At 47.8% G+C, this 22,155-nt stretch overlaps 1 protein-coding gene across 1 annotated transcript in view; it reads right to left on the minus strand.

The window, feature by feature from the left end:
• LOC149434693 (RNA-binding protein 6-like) overlaps nt 1–20,238 on the minus strand; it is a 45,812-nt gene extending 25,574 nt beyond the window's left edge. The window contains 7 exon segments of the mRNA XM_089663518.1: nt 8,601–8,744; nt 8,746–8,759; nt 8,960–9,172; nt 10,504–10,564; nt 10,643–10,849; nt 15,916–15,983; nt 20,070–20,238. Of these exon segments, the coding sequence (XP_089519644.1) occupies nt 8,601–8,744; nt 8,746–8,759; nt 8,960–9,172; nt 10,504–10,564; nt 10,643–10,849; nt 15,916–15,983; nt 20,070–20,238 (876 nt within the window).
• Between the last annotated feature and the right edge of the window lie 1,917 nt (nt 20,239–22,155).

Below are 22,155 nucleotides of genomic sequence, written 5' to 3' on the forward strand. Positions count from 1 at the left end.
CGCCCCGCGTTATCTTTCACCTCACTATCCCACCTTTTACACGGCCTCGGCCCCTGAGAAGCGTCGGGGTGTCCTGATCGCTTTTAAACGCAATCTCCCCTTTGTCTGTGCTAGGAATATAGTGGACCCCACGGGCAGGTATCTGCTTCTGCAAGGCACCCTCTGGGATCAGGAGGTTACTTTTGTCTCTTACTACGCGCCTAATCGTTTTCAGGATAAATTCTTTTCACATCTTTGCACCATTGTTTCCCGACACTCCAAGGGTCTTCTTGTTGTTTTGGGGGATTCAAATGTTACTTTGGATTCCGCATTGGATAGGCGCTGCGCACGGGGGGCGGTCCCTTCTCATGACTTGGTGCTGGAGGAACGTATGCGCTCTCTCCTGCGGACAGCAGGGCTGGCGGACGTCTGGAGGGAGCTTCACCCAACGGAACGCGACTTTACATTCTATTCCAGTCCTCATGATAGTTTTTGTAGAATTGATCATATATTTATGCAGGTTCAGCAGCTTCCCTTGGTCAGGCGGATAACTATTCCCTCCTCGCCTTGGTCGGATCACGATCCCTTGGTACTTCTCCTTGCCCTCTCTGGGTCAGAACGGCGCCCATTTCATTGGCGCATCAATGATTCTTTATTGACCACTCAGGCTACCTGCCAACAAATAGAATTTTTTTTACGAACATACTTCACGGAAAACGCGGGATCGGTCTCCTCGGCAGTGCCCCTATGGGAGGCGCATAAGGCCACGGTGCGGGGTCATGTTATACAGCTGGCGGCGGTCCGGAAGCGGGAGCGGGAGCGCCGACTTTTGGAGCTTCATTCTCTCCTGGCCTCTGCGGATGCGCGTTGGAAGTCCTCTCCATCTGCGGCCCATAAACGCGCTCGGGACGCTCTGGCGGCAGAGTTAGACCTACTTGCCTCTTCAGAGGCGGAACGGGCCCTGCGTTGGACCAAACACAAATTTTATTCCTGTGCTAATAAGCCAGGCCCGATGCTGGCCAGGAAACTCAATTCTGTGGGGAAACCCCATAAACCGATTCGACTGCGACTTCCTACAGGTGGCTGTACTTCTAATCCCCAGCAGATTGTTTCCCGTTTCTCAGACTTCCTTGCACGCCTCTACGCTAAACCAGATCCCTTCCCCGTGGCTCAAGCAGAGGCATTCTTTCAAGATCTCCGACTTCCTGGGTTATCCGAGGCAGCACAGGTGGCACTCAACGCCGGTGTCACTGTACCAGAAGTGCTCCAAGCTATCAAATCTTTACGGTCCACCGCGGCAATAGGTCCCGACGGCTTTTCCGGTCTTTATTATAAGAAATTCTCAGCCTTGTTGGCGCCCTTTTTGGCTGAGTATTTTAATGCGTTACGACAGGGCTCCTCGCCCTCCCCAGATGCGCTTAGAGCGCATATCGCCATGATTCCTAAGACGACCGATGATGTACAGGAACCGCAAGCCTTCCGGCCTATTTCTCTTCTTAATGAAGACCTGAAGATATTGGGCAAGATCCTTAGTTTCCGCATTAATAAATATTTGCGTAGCCTGGTCCACAGGGACCAGGTAGGGTTCGTCCCCGGGAGGCAGGCGGGTGATAACGTTCGTAAGGTGGTCCATCTGATACATTTTCTGCAACAGCGGAAAATCCCGGGATTCTTACTGTCTTTAGACATATATAAAGCCTTTGATTCTCTATCCTGGGAATATCTGCGGTTTGTGCTGTCTCGTTGGGGTTTTGGGGATTCTATTCTTTCTTGGATTCAGGCCTTGTATTCTTCTCCTTCGGCCTCCGTCAAATACGCTGGGTATTTTTCAGATCCCTTTCCTATTGGGCGAGGGACGAGACAGGGTTGCCCCCTGTCCCCAGCGCTCTTTGTCCTGGCGCTTGAGCCGTTGGCTTTGGCGCTTCGGACCGATTGCAATGTATCGGGGGTTCCTTACGCGGGACAGGAATTCAAACTGAACCTTTTTGCGGATGATGCCCTCCTGACTCTTACTAACCCCCTGACGACGCTTCCTAATTTGCAACAGGTTCTTGAGCGCTTCTCCTTGATTTCGGGTCTCCGTATCAACTTGGATAAGACTGTCGCCCTCAATATTACTTTGGCTTCAGATTTGGTTTCGCGCCTACAATCCCACTTCCCTTACAAATGGGCTTCCTCTTCTCTTGAATACTTAGGCATTCGCTTGACCCCCACTTATGACTCACTGTTTGCTGCGAATTACTATCCATTGCTTAGCTCTCTATCCTCTCTTATGCATTCTTGGCAATTTCCGCACCTGTCTTGGATAGGACGGGTTCATTCGGTGAAAATGACCATCTTGCCGAAACTGTTGTATTATTTTCGCACACTCCCGGTGCGGGTTCCCCCTCATTTTCTTCGGTTGCTTCAGGCGAAGTTAATGCGTTTTATCTGGGCCGATAAGCACCCCAGAGTATCCAAAAGTACGCTTTTTGCCCATAGACTTCAGGGTGGTCTTGGGGTGCCTAATGTGACTAAGTATTATCAAGCGAGCCAGATTGCCCCGCTGTCTATGTTGCACGCCTCTTCCGACGTCCCCCTCTGGGTCCTGTTGGAACTACCTAATTGTGCCCCTATTGCACTGTCGACGCTTCTATGGCTTCCCCCTGCCCTGCGCCCTATGGCACTGAGTCCGATGTTACTTCATGGCCTACAAGTTTGGGACTCGGTGCGTTACTCTGGTGGTCTGATGTCACCTTTTCTGCCTTTGCTCCCAATTATTAACAACCCTCTTTTCCCGCCGGGTTTGGATCACCCAGGGGCGTTTTCTTGGTGGGTGACTAATGGTTTTTCGCAGGTGCGACACTTTTTGATTTTTCGGTCCTTTCCCACCTGGGACTCTCTTCGGGAATCCCGGAATATCCCCCCGGCGGAATTTTTTCGATATCTTCAATTGCGACACTGGCTGCTCTCGCTGCGGGGTACTTCTGCGTTCCCGTACCAGAAATCTGCCTTTGAACAGCTCTGCCAACTGCGTCTGGGCTCTCCGGGCCTTATATCCCTTCTTTATGCAGCTCTGAACAGACGCTCGTCGCATACTTCTCTTTCATATGTTGTTCAGTGGGAGCGCGACCTGGGAGTGGCTGTGGATCCGGAGGACTGGAATAAGGCCTGGTCACTCATAGCTAAATGCTCATTTAATACGACCACACTGGAGGCAGCCTATAAGGTATTGTTTCGTTGGTACTGGGTTCCGGCTCGGCTGGCCCGGGCTAACCCTGCCTGTAGTGATCAATGTTTTCGGGGTTGTGGTCATCGTGGTGATGTATTACATATCTGGTGGTCATGCCCGAGACTGTTTCGTTTTTGGTCTCGTGTATTTGGCCTCCTTTTCACCTTGTTCCATCTCTCCATACGCCGGGATGCTCGGTATGCCTTGCTTCATTGCCCCATACCGGGCCTCTTAGCTCACCAGCAGAAGTTGGCTTCCTATCTGTTTTTATCCGCCACTAGGACAATTGCTCAGGCCTGGAAGAGTCCGTTTGTCCCTCTTCAGGGGGTGCGGGATCGTATGACCACTATGATGCTCAACGAACAGATGTCGAGTATCCGCAACGACTCCCAACGTAAATTTTTGAAAATATGGGAGCCGTGGTTGCAATATGCCCTTCCCTCACTCCCCCCGGCTAGTCTGGGGATGTAATGGCGTTCGGTATTGGCGCTCTTGAATCCCTGCTCTTTGCCCCCCACCCCTTTTTTTTTTTTTTTTTTTTTTTTCTTTTTTTCTTTCTCTCTTTTCTTTTTTCTCTCTCTCTCTGTTTTTGGTGTGACTGGACAGCTGCATTTAATTGTTATAATCAGTTACATTACTGTTTTGTACCTTATGTGCCACTGATAGCCCCTGCGTGGGCGTACCTTTTGCCCTGTTGGCATTAGAGCATTGTTTTTCCTTTTTTTTTTTATTTTGCATTTTGTTTATCTGTGCAATTGATAGCCCCTGCGTGGGCGTGTTTTATTGCCTCTGTTTATACTGTTTAAAAAATTTAATAAAGACCATTGAAATAGAAAAAAAAAAAAAAAAATGAATTAAAAAGCGTTTTTGGTTTCCAGTGCTTAGATGCAGCGTAGTTCCACAGTAAGCACCTCCCATCTAGCCGGTGTATATAAACGGCTGGACGGTGGCAGTGCAGGGTCGGGTGGCCGTTTATAAACGGCCTCCCCGCCCCCTGCTTGTGCGCGCTCCTTGGGAGTGCACGGCACTGCGATCCTATGTCGGCTGTGTCCTCCGGTCACAGTGGAACACCGTTCGTTGTACGGGACCTCTGTGCGAGGCCCCGATCATGTGATCACTGATTGGCCAATCAGTGATCACATGCAGAGTAATAAGCAAGATGACACTTCTGACATTGCTTACTACGTGTGAAATCTGTGAATGATCACAGAGATCACATGGTACAGGGCTATGCACAACAGCCTTGTATCATGTGACAAGCTGTGACCAATCACAGCTCACTCAGTATTTCTCAATGGCTGCAAGAATGCAGCCAGAGAGAAGGAGAAATTATGCTTTACAGCCTTTATGGGTGTAAAAGCAATCAGTGTGTAAAAAAAAAAAAAAAAAAATCTTCATCACCCCCCACAAGTAGTACTGCTAGGGTGACAGTATGTAAAAAAAACAAAAAACAAAACAAAAAACACAAATAATAAAAAAAAAAATAAAAATGTAAAAAAAAATGTTTAAAAATAATTTTTGGTTAAAAACTAATTTGGGTTATTTTTTTTATTTTTTTTTACTGAAAAGATAACTGAATACATTTTGGCCGAGATTCATGATGAAATATTATTTATTTGCAAAATTTTATAAGAAAAACTTTTTTTCAAAATTTTTGGACTTTTTCATTTATATAGCAAAAAAAATAAAAATCCCAGCGGTGAATAAATACCACCAAAATAAAGCTTTATCTGTCTCAAAAAAATGCTAACAAATTCATATGGGTACAGTGTTGCATGACCGCGCAATTGTCATTCAAAGTGTGATAGCACTGAAAGCTGAAAACTGGCCTGGACAGGAAGGGGGGGAAAGCGTCCGGACTGGAAGGGGGGGAAAGCGTCCGGACTGGAAGGGGGGGAAAGCGTCCGGACTGGAAGGGGGGGAAAGCGTCCGGACTGGAAGGGGGGGGAAAGCGTCCGGACTGGAAGGGGGGGGAAAGCGTCCGGACTGGAAGGGGGGGGGAAAGCGTCCGGACTGGAAGGGGGGGGAAAGCGTCCGGACTGGAAGGGGGGGGAAAGCGTCCGGACTGGAAGGGGGGGGGGAAAGCGTCCGGACTGGAAGGGGGGGGGGAAAGCGTCCGGACTGGAAGGGGGGGGGGAAAGCGTCCGGACTGGAAGGGGGGGGGGAAAGCGTCCGGACTGGAAGGGGGGGGGGAAGAAAGCGTCCGGACTGGAAGGGGGGGGGAAAGCGTCCGGACTGGAAGGGGGGGGGGAAAGCGTCCGGACTGGAAGGGGGGGGGGAAAGCGTCCGGACTGGAAGGGGGGGGGGAAAGCGTCCGGACTGGAAGGGGGGGGGGAAAGCGTCCGGACTGGAAGGGGGGGGGGAAAGCGTCCGGACTGGAAGGGGGGGGGGAAAGCGTCCGGACTGGAAGGGGGGGGGGAAAGCGTCCGGACTGGAAGGGGGGGGGGAAAGCGTCCGGACTGGAAGGGGGGGGGGAAAGCGTCCGGACTGGAAGGGGGGGGGGGAAGCGTCCGGACTGGAAGGGGGGGGGAAAGCGTCCGGACTGGAAGGGGGGGGGGAAAGCGTCCGGACTGGAAGGGGGGGGGGGAAAGCGTCCGGACTGGAAGGGGGGGGGGAAAGCGTCCGGACTGGAAGGGGGGGGGGAAAGCGTCCGGACTGGAAGGGGGGGGGAAAGCGTCCGGACTGGAAGGGGGGGGGAAAGCGTCCGGACTGGAAGGGGGGGGGAAAGCCGGACTGGAGGGAAAGCGTCCGGACTGGAAGGGGGGGGGAAAGCGTCCGGACTGGAAGGGGGGGGGGGAAAGCGTCCGGACTGGAAGGGGGGGGGAAAGCGTCCGGACTGGAAGGGGGGGGGGAAAGCGTCCGGACTGGAAGGGGGGGGGGAAAGCGTCCGGACTGGAAGGGGGGGGGGAAAGCGTCCGGACTGGAAGGGGGGGGGAAAGCGTCCGGACTGGAAGGGGGGGGGGAAGCGTCCGGACTGGAAGGGGGGGGAAGCGTTTGGACTGGAAGGGGGGGAAGCGCCCGGACTGGAAGGGGGGGAAGCGCCCGGACTGGAAGGGGGGGAAGCGCCCGGACTGGAAGTGGTTAAAAACAAATTAAACAGTGTTTTTGGTGCTTAGTTGCAGTGTAATAATGATCTCTGGGATACTCACCACCAACCTCCCGAATGTTCTTATAGCTCTCATGAACGTTGATATGCTTTGCATCATTAAAGTGGAACTGCACCGCATCTGAGCACCACAAACCAGAAATGCTTTTTAATTCACTTTTAATATTCAAAAGCAAACTCCCCCATCCATCCAGGTCTCCATGCTTTTATTGTGCGGAGAAATCATTTAAAAAAAAAAAAAAAAACACCACCTGGAATTTCTGGCAGTGGCCATCTTGAGTAAGGGCAGGTGATTCATGCATTATTTATTTCCTGTAATCCATCTGCCCTTAGCTCAGGCATAGGGTGAGCTGAGAACCCTCCCTCCCCTACCTGAAGACTGTTGGGATGTATGACATTTGTCTAGGCATGGAAACCAGAAGTAACTGAAGACATGTAAAAAAAAACAAAAACACAAAAAACAAGTAAATATAATACACTTTCCTATCTATTTACGAACATTAGCAGCACAAGGATTAGAAATAGTCCATGCTGACTGAGATAGTGAAGTTCCACGTCAACAGTAAAATTTCTGTAAAAAAACAAAAAACAACACTACCTGTGACATTAACTGGTATTTTTATTTTACTGGAGTGACTGGACTAAGTAGGAGGGTGCTCTATGGTGCCTGACATCATTCCGCCTTTCCTTTTGGGCACCACACAGAACTATGCATCTTATGCATTGGGACGGTAGCGTCAAATGTGGGCGGAGTTAAACAGAGACCAGAACAGACAGGCAATAGGTTCCTGCTGACATGTCAAGTCATGTTCACTGTTACTTTACTGCTGACGTGATGACGTCAGGGAAATAGCTGATGGGGGGAAAAAAGGGGGGAGGTCACCCAATCAGCCAAGTGTCCAAGGTTTACCAAAGCAGCCTCTGACACATACTGTAGATGTACTTATAAGGAGCTGACACTAGAATTATACAGTTGTCAACATCAGTTATACTGGACATGGCATTAAATAGACATGCAAATCTAAATCTGCGCTGGATCCAAGGACTGTATGATTTACATAACGCACATGTGCACTCCCTTCACCTGGTGTCCAGAGGGTATGGGACTCATCTATATAACAGCACCATCTTCTCTGCCCTCCTATGCCAGCAGCCAGTGCCCCCTCTGGGGTTAGAGGAAGTGGTACCGCTCTTTTAGGTACATTACAGCCGATACACTCTGTAACGGGAGTCACTTTGGGTGGGGGGCCCATGGAACCCAGCTCACTTTGGAGAGGTGGGGAGACCCCTGTCTCAGCTCCCCATATCCCTATTATGTGTAAGTCACCCTGTGCCCGTTAGGGGTACAGGGTGATTTGTCCTAATATTGGGGAGGGGGGTTGTTGATTGTTTGGTGTTATGTGGTTGCATCCCATTGTTCTATTGTGTATCTTGCTTGGGAGCAAACTATTATGGGATGTGTTTGTGTATTGGCTTGGTGGTGGTTGTGGTGGTGGTTGTGGTGGTGGGGGGGTGTTTCCAGCAGCCCTCCTTCCTGATGGGACTGTCTGTTGGTGTGTCTCGTTACTAAATGTAGATTGCCCCGCCCTGTGTCATTATGCAGGGAGGGGGGGATTGTTCCCTTGAATGTATATATCTTGTATATGTGTTAAAATAAAGTAGTCTATTTCCTGGTTTACTTCAAGACTGTTGTCATCTAGTCTTGTATGGTCAGCTGTGGTGTCTGTGGTTGTTGTTCGGACAGGGAAGCGGTATTCTAACGGAAGTACCCAAGCGCAGTGTGGGGTCGGCACCATTACACACTCCTATAAGGAGCACTGTCACCTTGCCCTAAATGATGTGTTTGCAATCTTCCCTGCCATTCCATGGACCAGCTATACTCATCAGCACTTCCTTTTGGGCCCTACCTCTATTGCAGCTGGCTGCAATACCTCTTCTGGGTATAGAGGAGCATGTGACAGTCCTCAGGTCTAGAAGCCGATTTCTAGGCCCAAGCAATAACACATGACGCTGGGAGTGACATCATCACACCTATTCGTGTCCAGCACGCTGGATTTCAGTGCTGGCAGGCACGGGCTACAAGGCAGCCCAGGTGAAGCGATCATAGCTGGGTTGGGGTGGCTGTTTACAAACGGTCACTTTGCTCTGCGTGGGCTGGGAGATGGCATCTCTTTAAATAACATCGCCTCAAGAAAGGCCTGAGATAATCCTGTTATGTAACATCCCTCTGCACCCACCTTCACATAGCAGGCTGAAGGCAGGGTGAGCCGCCTGCTCCTCAGCGACACGCAGAACACATCTCACCTTGTGATTTTTAAGGTCTATAAAGCCAAATCCCCGATGGTTGCTCTTCCGATTCTTCATGATGCGGACATTACTCGGAGACAACTGTACGTAAGGCTGGAGAGCTTTCACCACACTGTCTGGAGAAGTGTTCACACAGATCCCCCCTGATGATGACGGCTGCAAAGAGATAAAACAAAGTTTAGTTCACCTCTCGTCCTCCAGGAGGATTCTGCCAGCAGCCAGTGACTTCTGATTGGGAGTCATGAAGGACCCAATTCTCGCGCAGATGTTTCACCACAATGTATACTGCTAAAAACAAGAAAAGTGCGAATGACTGTGAGAACAGCCCTCAGCACTTTCAGGATCATTCCACTCACTTGCGCTCTCAGAGTCGGTCTTCTTCGCTCCCTTGCTGGTCTTCGGCGGGGGGCTCCTTTCCCTAGGCGGGGTCTTATCCTTCCAGCGGTCTGGGCTGCGACCAGGAGGACTGCGTTTGGACTTGCGCTTTTTGCTGCGCTGTGGCGTGGAGGACAGGCTGGGTGGGGTTTTGGGTTCTTTATGGGCGTCTCTGATAGACAGATGGTCAGTACCTGCAGGAGGAGACACGGGGAGAAAGCAAGATGGAGAATTCGCCTGTTTTAGTGTATAAATTATATGTAAGATCTCCAGGAAGTAAAACACCGAAACATTGGAAGTTATCTGCAAATAGATTTGGATGATCTCATGCAGACCATAGACGGGTCGAAAACCGGACGTTTAAAAAAAAAAAAAAAAAAAAAAAAAAAAAAAAGAAAAATCGGTCGTTCAATGGGCCGACGTTACCACCAATGGTAGAAAAAACAAAAAAAAATTTTCGTCCCATCTACGGCCGGCATTTAATTACTTCTGTCCCTGCAGAGAGCTCCGCTATTATATTTGACATGAAAAAGTATTGCGGTTGCAACAATGTATCCATTTGTATCACTTCGGATACAGATGGTTTTATTCTGATACAAATAGATACATTGTTGCAACCGCAAGGCTTTTTATATAAAATATAATAGCGGACTGGAATTCTTTTTCTTCTTCTTGCAGGTCACGGCTCATGCGCAGATTTTTTATCAGTAAAATGATCGGCCGATTTGCCCATCATTGCCGGGAAAATCGGCCTATTGGCAAAATCGGCAGATTTTTTTCCAACTTTACCGATAAAAAAAATTGTGCCAAAAAATGGCCGACCAATTAACCCACTAAGGGTGCGAAAATCGGCCAATTTTCGACCTATGGCCGGCATTAGTTCTTAGGCCTTGTTCACACATGGTGTAGTATAACGTGTGTCTGTGCAAGGGCTGCTTTTACCCCCCATGGGGATGCTCAGGTGTTCCATGCACCCCCATTCAGGCTGTCCTATAGATATCAATTAGGACACAACATCTGCACGGACACAGCCGCTGCTGCCAATATGACATCCATGTGGGTGCAGGTGTCCCTGAACTGGCTGCGCTATTAGTACGCCCCATGTGAACAACGCCTTAGACAAAACAGAGCAGAAATATGGAAAACTGTCAGAATTTTTAAGGTTACACCCATATTTAGCGCATTCCCTACCCCAAGTGGACACCCTCAACCCCCAAAACAGTTGCCTCTCTGATAAAAAAAACAAACAAAAAAGACTCTCACAATGCCAACATGCTCCAGGGGAAAGGAGCCTCATTCATCAGTGGCTTTCAAATCGTATACAGGTGAAACTCGAAAAATGAGAATATGGTGCAAAAGTTCATTTATTTCAGTGCTGCAACTTAAAAGATGTAACTAATATATGAGATAGACTCATTCCATGCAAAGCAAGATAGTTCAAGCCGTGATTTGTCATCATTGTGATGATTATGGCATTTTATCCGTCGTAAATGGTCCCCATAAAGACAAAGCAGCGGTCACTCACCGGCCCTCAGCGCACTGCACTGCCAGCATCGTTCTTTGGACAACACGTTGACAGCGTTACACTGCGGGAGAGAAAGCACGGATCACAAAGCCAGCCACGTTTCGGCGAGTTCCGTTATCCACAAAGAATGATTACTCACCTGAAGACACGCCCATCGGTCGGAATTTGGAATATATTTCAGGTTGACTTTTTTCCCTCTAAAATGTAGAACGCCCTGAAACAACAACACAAAGCGACATTGCAGATACCGGCCAGCAAGATGAGTGCCAGCTGTGGGGTTCAACCATGCAAACCCAACACAGCAGCCAAAACAAACTGGACTATGAAACCGGACAGTCTGAGAGGGTCATGACTGGCCAAACTCTGCTGGTTTAAAAATTAAAAAAAAAAAAAAAAAAAAAAAAAAAAAAAGAAGATGGAGACAAACTTTCCTTGTGCAAAACCTGAAGTTTCAGAAACTACAAAATGACGGAATATTTTAAAATATATTTTCAGAACTAAAAATAAATTATACAAATTTTTTAATAATAAATATAAAATGTGGCCAAGTACTGTAAAGCATCAGTAAACCTAATTTATGCCGCACACGAGGGCAATGCTCAAGCATCGGCCAAGCATGGCATTTAGCCAAAAGTGTCCAAAAATAATAATAAAACCTCTCATTTGATTTTACGAGGGGGTCACATGTCCGTCATTCTACCTCTAGCCGCAAAGGCTGTGGAGCTTCAAATTGCCATGGTCATTAACCACCTAAGGGGCATGTCTGCCTATATAATCACGACAGCAGTGTGCGCTCTTCTAACCCAAGCTCCAAGGCTGTGGGCGGAGCCTCAAATCACAGTTGTCAATAGCCGGCTAAGGGGTGGGTCAGGAGGCGTCTGACTGCATAATTATGATCAGGGGCGGACTGACCATTCGAGCAGTGCCCGAGGGCCCGGGGTCAGTAGGGGGCCCCATGAAATGCCCCAGGTACCTATTATAGGCTTTTTTGGGTGTGCTTTGAATCTGGGCAAGGACACAGGGGCCCCATGATCCCCTATTGCCCGGGGGCCCCATGAGTTGTCAGTCCGCCCCTGATTATGACGACAGCAGTGTGCGCTCTTCTAACACAAGCTCCAAGGCTGTGGGTGGAGCCTCAAATCGCAACGGTTAATAGCCAGCTAAGGGGCGGACCAGGAGGCGTGTCTGCCTGTATAATTATGACAGCAGTGTGCGCTCTTGTACCAAAAGCTCCGAAGCTGTGGGTGGAGCCTCAAATTGACCCATCACCAGCTAAGGGGTGGGGGCTCAGAAGGCGTGTCTGCCTCTAATGATGACAGCAGTGTGCGTTCTTCTATCCCAAGCTCCGGCGCTGTGGGTGGAGCCTCAAATCACAGTAGTCAACAGAAAGCTAAGGGGCGGGTCAGGAGGCGTGTCTGCCTGTATAATTATGACAGCAGTGTGCGCTCTTCTACCCCAATCTCCAATGCTGTAGGTGAAGCCTCAAACTGACCCATCACCAGCTAAGGGGTGGGCCAGGAGGCGTGTCTGCCTCTAATTATAACAGCAGTGTGCGTTCTTCTACCCCAAGCTCCGACGCTGTGGGTGGAGCCTCAAACTGAGCCATCACCAGCTAAGGGGAGGGCCAGGAGGCATCTGCCTGTATAATCACAGGCAGCCTACTTTGCGCCTTACGTTTGTACAGCATCCTGTACACCAATACTGCAAAAGTGCAGGATGGCCTGACACCAAGGAAGTAAATGGGTCATCTTGTTGTCAACAGAAAGGAATTTGAAGCTGCTGGCAGGATCACCAGGTAACTGGGACACAAGAATACAGAGCAAGAATGGGCACGTAGGTATTAGTAACTAGAAATAACATTTGCAAACTTTTCCGATCACTTCAAAGCGGTTGTAAACCTTAAGACATGAAATACGAACAAAGCATATCCCGCTAGAGTGTGTGCTTGTCTCAAACCAGAGCACTAAGTGTAATTTCTGTCTGCTTCTTTGTTCCTCTGCTATTATAGCATGAGTCACTTCTGGCAAGTTTTCCTGACACCAAGAGAAAAGAGGTGACAGGGGAGGGAGCTCCAGCGCACAGTCTATGATTCACAGCCTCAGCTCCTGTGTGGAAGTGGGGGGTTGTCTCTTTCCCCCAATCAGCTCTCAGAACTCTCCTCACTGAGCCATGCAGTGTGTACTCAGCTCTCCAACCCCTTTTATTCTGAACTCTTGGAAACGCTTTATAAATCTGGACTTTGAACAGATGTAGAGAAGAGAACACTGCAGATAAACAGGTACAACTTACAGTGGGTACAGAAAAGAATCACCCACCTTTAAAATAATCACATTTTGTTGCTTTTCAGCCTGAAATTAAGTTTTAGTTTTATCCTGCTGTATTTATTCAGTGCAATGTATAACATCCAAGTGAAAGATATAACACCAACATGTCAGAAAAATAAAATAAAAAACACATTATTCGAGTTGGAAAAAGGATAACCTCACTTCCTAAAAATGACTTGTAAACTCAATCAGATGTAACTAATCACCTCAATGGCACAGAAAACCATTTGACTATCAACTGTGATCAGCTGGGGTCATTTTGATTGGCTCAGCATGAAAAGAGCTTTCCTGGAGCTTTTCAGTCCGATAGTGCAACATAAGCAAACAATCCACTATGGGTGGAAAGGCACTGTCACCGGGATCTCTGGGATAGAGTTGTGGACAGGCACAAGTCAGGAGATGGATGCCAAAATATTTAAAACGTTTTATCAATACCTAGAAGCAGAGCGAAGCCTATTATGAAGTGGAAGGTATTTGGTACAACACAGACCCTCCCTGGATCAGGACGTCGCTCCATACTGCATGAAGGAAACTGGTCAGAGAGGTTACCAAGAGGCCTACAGCAACTCTGAAGCAGTGTCAGGAATTGGATGACAAAGAGCGGTCATTGTGTGCATGTGACACCAAGATCACAAATCCTCCACAAATGTGGCTTGTATGGGAGGGGTGCAAGAAAAAACCCGCTCCTCAAGAAAGGCCACATGCGATCACCACTGAGCTTTGCTAAAACGCACTTTGAAGATTCTGAGGTCACATGGAAAAAGGTGTTCTGGTCAGATGAGACTGAAATGGAATGGTTTGGCCTCAACACTAAACAATATGTCTGGTAGAAATCCAAACCAACTCACCATCCAAATCCCACCATTCCTACAGTACAGCATAAGGGGGGAATATCCTGTTATGGGGGGGTTTCTCTGCAGCAGGGACTGGAGCACTTGGCAGGATAGAAGGAAAATGGATGGGGCAAAATCCCGTCACATTCTGGAGGAAAATCTGCTGCCCTCTGCCAGAAAGTTGTCAATGGGAAGAAGGTTTATCTTCCAACATGGGGATGAGCCAAAGCACACCGTAAATATGACCCCCCCAGTGGTTGGAGGAGGTGGTGAATGTCCCTGCATGACCTAGTCAGAGTCCAGACTTAAACCCCATTGAAAATCTGGGGAATGACTTGAAGACTGCAGTCCACAAGCGGTCACCATGAAATTGACCCGAATTTGAGTCATTCTGCAAAAAAGAGCAGGCAAATATTGCAAAGTAAGCAGAGACATCCCAACAGACTAAAGGCTGGAATTAAAGCAAAAGGTAGTTCAACAAATACTGACACAAGGGGATGATCTCTTTTCTGACTCAGTAATTCTGTTTTTTTCTGACATGTTGGTGTCATATCTTTCACTTGGATGTTATAAGTTGCACTGAGTAAATACAGCTGGATAAAACAAAAACTGTGTGTCTTAATTTCAGGCTGCAAAGAAACAAAGTGTGAATATTTTAAAGGGAGGCGATACTTTTCTATACCAGCTGTAAGAAGGATTTGTTTCATCTGTGTAACATCTGAGGCCACTCACTTCACTGAGTATACTGTGACCCCCGGTTCACACCTATGGGGGCGTGCATTTGAATGGACTCCCGTGCCCGTGACACGCAGGGAAAGAAGTCCCTACACTTCTTTGGAAAATGCAGCCCGCACGGGAACCTCAGTTCCCAGTACGGTTGCATTTCCCAGTGCGGGCGGCGTGCCATTAGAACTAATGGCCCCCGCCCTCAGGTCCGCAATTCTGTGCGGGTGATGCAGCTGCACAGATTTTTGTGCAGATCCGCAGCGGCACCACCCGCACAGATGTGAACCTAGGGTGAGGGTTTACAACCACTTTAATCACTTGCAGAAAGCTGTCAGGTGTCCAATGAAATCTTAATACACTCGTTATATGGCTTCTCAATTCTCTAAATCAGTGGTTCTTAACCTTTATAAAACCAAGGCTTAGTAAATTCTTCCAAAAACTTCCATGCCCCAACAGCAAAAAAATAAAGTCTGTACTCACACAAAAATATAGGAATACAAAATATGTATTGAAATGCCGGGAGGCCCTGGGTGTCACTGGGATTGGGGGAAAGGGGCTGGGGAGTGGGTAAGGAGAGTCTACAGATTGGAGGCCATGTAGAGGATGAGGTTTCTGCAGGAAGCTGTGGGGGGCACTATGAAGGGCTGGAAGCTCTGCAGCAGACTAGGGGAGCTGTGGGAGGCTGGGTAGCACTATGGAAGCTAGAAGGCACTGTGGTAGGTTAAGGGATCTGCACCTCACTGGAGACAAGGGAGGTCAAGTACTTGTGGTTGTGGAGTGAGTCAGGAAAGTCTACAGCAGATTTGGTGGCCATGTAGGGGATGAGGTTTCTGGAAGGGCACTGTTGGAGGGTGAAGGACTGGAGGTTCTGCCGCAGACTAGGGGGCATTTTTGGCCCCTATGAAGGTTGAAGGACACAATGGGAGGTGGAAGGCACTGTGGTAGGTTAAGGGATCTGCACCTGGCTGGAGGCAAGGGAGGTCAAAGCCTGGTGGTTGTGGAGTGAGTTAGGAGAGTCTACAACAGACTTAATGAAAATGTAGATGAGGTTTCTGGAGGAAGCTGTGGGGGGCACTGCTGGGGGTGAAGGACTGGAGGCTCTGCAGCAGATTGGGGGCACTGTGGGAGGCTAGGTTGCACTGTGGGAGGTTGGAGGACACTATGGGAGCTTGAACGCACTGTCGTGGGTTAAGGGATCTGCACCTGGCTGGAGGCAAGGGAAGTCAAGGCCTGGTGGTGGAGTACCACTGATCTGAAGTGAGGGGAAAATCCACTCGGCAGCTTAAACTAGAACAAGTTTCCCCACTAAAACATTCGCAGGTGAAAACTATAAGTTTGGTTTTCCAATCACTTCCTTCCTTTTTAGACAATGGTAACTAGGACAAATAGGAGATGAATCTCTCCAGTAAGAACACATAGTGATAAAAGTAGTGCAGCTCCTGAACTCCAATGTTGTCCCACTGGTATAAGAATTGCAGTGGTATCTGGACAGAGTAGGAGTGGATTCTGGGTTGGCAGCTTTTTCATACCATAAATTTCCAGTTTCCTTGACTTGTAACTAAATGGACCTGAGACTGAAGTGCCAAAAAGAATTGATCTAGAATATGAATTCTAATATAAAATCAGATTAAAAGACACTCACAAAGAAAGGGGCCAGAAGATCCCTTAATCAAGGCTTGAAGGCAGTAGATACTGGACTGAATTAAAAGCAAAGTATTTAGCACTTTAAGTCCAGTTTTAGGACCATGTAGAATCCAAATGTAGGGCTTAACATGTAACATGGTGTCACGTGAACCACCCAAGCGCAAAACAACCCCTCTCTGACAGCTTGTAGGAGTTCTACTCTACAGCAGCTGTGAAGATTTAAAATTGGTGTGACTTTTAAGGCTCTGCCCACACAGCCACGTCATTCATTCAGAGACCTTCACCTCTCACCTATTAGTTCAACCTGATGTCCCAATTAGAAGAACATGCAAGTTACACCCACCCATAAAATGTACAATCCACCAAACACTGGAAAGAGAATACAACTTGCACTGGGTTGGTGCAGATACAAAAGTCACCCAGTGTCACAGCAATTGATGCCATCCCTACCAGGCAAAAATGACAAATGTACCAATCACAACCAGGGCCAGCTCCAGAATCATCCAATGGAAATATACAGATATAGACAACAGAGGTGACAGGGCACAACATGAATATGGAATAAGACAGATTAAAAATCACTGAAGATAACCTCTTAGGATCACGCAAACTGTTAATGATGAATACATCTGTAACAGTCACCAATCAGTGAAGACAAACTGTACAGCACCTGACAGTCTCTAGACCAGTCTCTCTCAACTTTTATACCTCAGAAGAACCCTTGAATTAATTTTTACATCTCAGGGAACCCCTGCTAAGATTAATCCATTGGGAGTCATTAGGAAGGTGCCTCTTACAATGGTGGTCATTGAGAAGAATGACCCATACATTGGTGGCCAGTGGAAAGAATGTTCCCCTTACAGTGATGGCTAGCATGAAACCTTTGAAGATCATTGTTGTCCTGCTACTGGATCTGCCAAGTGGTAATGGACCTAGATCTATGATGGCACCATCAAACGGAAGATCATTTAGCCACAGCTCAAGGAACCCTCCCTGGCAACCTCTAGAGCAGGGTTTCTCAACCAGGGTTCCATGAAACCCAAGGGTTCGTTCAGAAGCTGCTAGCGGTTCCTTGAGCTATGAGCAATTTCTGCCTTTCATAAGGTTTCACTGACATCATTGACCTTTCAAGTTATCTGTAAGGGGGCAATTCTTCCCAAAGACCACAGGTGTAAGGAACACATTCTTCTCACTGACCATCAGGCTAATGTATCATGAGCTGTAGATATAGTAATTTTAAGAAGGGGTTCCTTAAAACTAAAAGGCCATTTTTATAGGGTTCCTCTGTTTTTAAAAGTTGAGAAGGGCTTCCCTAGAGCAACCCTAGGATTCCATAAAACGCTGGTTGAGGATGATGAGCTGTAGACAATTACTGAAGAATAATGTGTCTTCAGATTTTCAGCTCAATTTTTTCTCCATCGATGTTCAATGACACACAGACCTTCATTCCAAAGAAAAGTTCTCTAGAAGGTATTTCAGGACAAAGGGCTGGAGAGAAATCCCTCTGGTAGAGCTCTCAGCACTACACCCACCAGGAATCACAGGTAACTATGGAGTAATTGAGCTCTCCGTACTACCTCTCCCTATACACACCACAGGGAGCCTTCCAACTATTATACTGCACACTGCAGGATAAAGAATGAGAAAAATAATGCTGATTGGAAACAAAGAATGCACAAAGAAACCATGATGGCATTTCTTACAGCATGCAATGTCGTCCTCCACTATGGTTCCTACAGTGTATCCAGAAAGTATTCACAGCGCTTAACTTTTGCCACATTTTGTTATGTTACAGTCTTATTCCAAAATGGATAGAATTCATTTTTTTGCTCAACATTCCACAAACAATACCCCATAATGACAGTGTCAAAGCAGTTAAGTTTTTAAATCTTTGCAATTTGTTACACTCACAATTGAGCATTGGTGCATCCTACTCCCACTGATCACCCTTGAGATGTTTCCACAACTTGATTGGAGTCCACCTGTGAGAAATTCAGTTGATTGGACATGATTAGGGAATGCATAAACCTGTCTATAGAAGGTTCCACAGGTAACAGTGCGTGTCAGAGCACAAACCAAGCCATGAAGTCCAAGGAATTGTTCGTAGATCTCCGAGACAGGATTGTATCAAGGCACAGATGGGTGCAGAAAAATTTCTGCAGCATTGAAGGTCCCAATGAGCACAGCGGCCTCCATCATCCGTAAATGGAAGAAGTTTGGAACCACCAGGAATCTTCCTAGAGTGGGTCACCTGGCTAAAATGAGTGATCGAAGAAGAAGAAGGGCCTTAGCCAGGGAGGTAACCAAGCACCCGATGGTCACTCTGAAAGAACTCCAGTGTTTCTCTGTGGAGAGAAGAGAGCCTTCCAGAAGAACAACCATCTCTGCAGCACTCCACCAATCAGGCCTGTATGGTAGAGTGGCCAGACGGAAGCCACTCCTCAGTAAAAGGCAAATGGCAGCCTGCCTGGAGTTTGCCAAAGGGCACCTGAGGGACTCTCAGACCATGAGAAACAAAACTCTGGTCTGATGAAACAAAGATTGAACTCTTTGGCCTGGATGCCAAGCATCATGTCTGGACTAAACCAGGCACCGCTCACCACCTGGCCAATACCATCCCTACAGTGAAGCATGGTGGTGGCAGCATGCTGTGGGGATGTTTTTCAGCGGCAGGAACCGGGAGACTAGTCAGGATTGAAGGAAAGATGAATGCAGCAATGTACAGAGACATTCTTGATGAAAACCTGCTCCAGAGCGCTCTGGACCTTAGACTGGGGCGATGGTTCATCTTTCAACAGGACGACGACCCTAAGCACACAGCCCACATAACAAAGGAGTGGCTACGGGCCAACTCTGTGAATGTTCTAGAGTGGCCCAGCCAAAGCCCAGACTTGAACCCGATTGAACAACTCTGGAGAGATCTGAAAATGGCTGTGCACTGATTCTCCCCATCCAACCTGATGGAGCTTGAGAGGTCCTGCGAAGAACGGGAGAAATTGACCAAAAATAGGTGTGCCAAGCTTGTAGCATCATACTCCAAACAACTTGAGGCTGTAATTGGTGCTAAAGGGGCTTCAACAAAGTATGGAGCAAAGGCTGTGAATACTTATGTACATGGAGTTTTTTTTTGTTTTATATTTTTAAGAAATTGCAAAGATTTCAAAATGAACTTCTTCCACATTGTCATTATGGGGTATTGTTTGTAGAATGTGGAGGAATAAAATGAATTCAATCCATTTTGGAATAAGGCCGTAACATGACAAAATGTGGCAAAAGTTAAGCGCTGGGAATACTTTCTGGATGCTCTGTATATGTTCTGAATAGGTAATGGCTCTCCTCTTGTTCAGAAAGATGAGGTTTGATTACTGCACCACCTCCACAGATGCCACCACAATCATATATAACTGGACAATGACAGACGTTGCGCCACACAAGAAAATGTGCACATAGCAGCCATCTGGAAAGACACCTAAAGAGAAAAAGGTGCATTGTAGGTCAGATCTACTTGTTTTTGGGGTGCTTCTCGCAAGCGCTGCTTTTGGTTTTACATCCCTGGGCAAGACATCTAGCTCACTTGAGTGATGATAGTGGTGTGGCGGAGGCGAAGGCAGAACCAAGAATTCTGGACAGCTTCATACCCCAATATAATAAATGTATTATCTGCACAAATACTTGTAGCTCAGTTTAGCCATTCTTGTGGTTGTATGCTTCATAAGCAACACAACTAGCTCAGTGATCTCACTTCTCTACACTACAGATAACCAACATGGCTTGGTCACCATCCTTGCCCTAGTCTGCTGAATGGACCATGAAGTGGTCAGTCTGGACTCTTCCATTCTATGGCATTTCCTGCAATAGACTGACAGCATACACATTAACATTTTCTTGTTCAGACCCGCGAGATCAACATGAGAAAGCACTAGATTCCACCCTTCAAGCTAAACAGCGTCTTCCCCTTCGACTATTGCATACAGAGCCATTGACACCTACGGCTGTCTGAAACCGCGAACAGTAATTGGATCTGATTGGACGCAGTCACCTGTGAGCTGACAAATTTCCATCCGTCTTCTTTGATTTTTCAGCTGAAGTTGGTCATGCTGGATGGTGCCAATAGGGACACCGGCAGCTTGACTTTCGGCTGATTTGGCAAAAATTGTCTGAAAAGCGAGCTGCGTATGGTCAGCATAAGTCTGGGTTCTACACGGCATTACCGAGAAGCGATATCAAGGCAGATCGAAATAATTTAGCTAATGCTATAAAGGAATACTATTTTGTAGAAAAGAAAGAAGGAAAAAAAGGAGGGGGAGGGAGAAAGGAGGGAAAAAGAAAAAAAAAAGTGGAAAGGAGAAAAGATAGAGAAGGGAAAGAAAGGGAGGGGGAGAGATATAGGAGGATGAGGAGAAAAGTGAGAAAGAAAAGAGAGTGGGAGAGGAGAAAAAGGAAGGGGGAGTCTCGGAAGGGGGAAAGAGGGAGAGAAGAAAAGACGGGAGAAAAAGTGGGCAAAGAAGAGAAAAGAGTGGGGGGAGAGAGGAGGAAAAAGAAGATGGAGGAAAAAAAAAAAAAAAGACGAAGAGCGGAAAAAAAGGGGGTGGGGAAGCGGGGGAGGAGAAAAGAGGTGAGAAATAAAGTGGGGCAAAGAGGATAAAAAGAGTGGGAAAGACAGGAAGAAGGGAGAGGAGAAAGAGGGGCGAGGAAGGAGAAGATTGTGTGTGTGGGGGGGGGGGGTACTACGAAGAGGAGAAAAGATAGGTAAGAAAGATGGGCTAGGAGAAGAGATGAAGAAGAGAAAAAAGAAAGGCGGAGGAGGAAGAAAAGATAAAGGGAAGATGGAGGCGAAAAGAGGCAGAGGAGAATATGGGGGGGGGGGCAAGTGTGTGAGTGGAAGGGGGAGAAGGAGAAAAAAAAGTGGAAGAGAGAGGTGGGGGAGGGAGAAAGAGAAGAGGTAGAAAGTGGGAGAGGAGAGCAGAAAAAATGTTGTGAGAGGAGACAGAGGAGGAGGAGAAAATATGAGAAAAAAAAAATTATAGGGAAGGAGGATGGAGGGGAAAGGGGGAGAGGGGAAGAGGGGGGAGAGGGGAAGAGGGGGGAGAGGGGAAGAGGGGGAGAGGGGAAGAGGGGGGAGAGGGGAAGAGGGGGGAGAGGGGGGAAGAGGGGGGAGAGGGGAAAAGGGGGGAGAGGGGAAAAGGGGGGAGAGGGGAAAAGGAACCCTCTCCCTTTTTCCCCTCTCCCCATTTCCCTTTTTCCCCTTTCCGCTCCTTGATCCCTTTATGTATTCCCTCCCTTCCCCCGCATTGACAGCCCCTCCCTTGAAGGGAATGGGAAGGGCAGAAGGAAGGGGAAGGGGGCTGGGGGCTTTATTCCGTGTTCTTCTTCTACAGCAAGTTCCCCAGCATTTCCTGCGCCTCTCTACAACCACGCAGACCTGTACAATGGTAACTGCCCTCCCTATGAACCATGCAGCTTGTGGCATAACACTTCAACTTCTATTTATCAGCAATTCCAAACCTTTCAGACACGCAGAGCGCCATGTAGTGGAGGATGTACCGCTATGATCATGTGACCGAGTAGTGCGGGTACACTAAAACTAAAAGCTGTAACCGCAGTGCCTTAGGAGGTAAACCTATGAGACGTTTGCAATGTGACACAGAAGATTACTCCAGAATCCAGCTGCCTGCACTTTTCTGTTATGAAGTATGTCCCACGTTGTGCAGGCGGCTGGATCCCGGGGAAGTCTTCTGTGAATGGATGCCCAGTCCTCCTCCAGGTTCTGAACTTCCAGTCTGCTAATCATTAACATCTTCAGGCAAAACAGCCATACAGATGATCTGGCGGGGGGGGGGGGGGGGGGGGGGACACCTTCTATTCTCCATAGAAGTTCCTCTGATGATTACATTGCTTGTAGCACAATCTGTGAATGGGGGCAAGTCAGGAAGAGGACGGGGCATCCCAGCTGTCAGAGACATACTTCACTACAGGTAAGCGATTTCACTAAAGCCGTAGGGAATTTTTTTTTTCAGCTTTGATATTATGGGGTGTATATCTGATTTTTAGGTTTCTGTGCTGGAAAGACTGTGATACAGAATTTGCCATCCCTTTCACAGAATTACTGGCAGTTCTAGGATTCT

Source organism: Staurois parvus, unplaced genomic scaffold (genome assembly GCF_062004578.1).
Source record: "Staurois parvus isolate SC_StPar_1 unplaced genomic scaffold, SC_StPar_1.0 ptg001704l, whole genome shotgun sequence".
Taxonomy (NCBI): Eukaryota; Metazoa; Chordata; class Amphibia; order Anura; family Ranidae; genus Staurois; species Staurois parvus.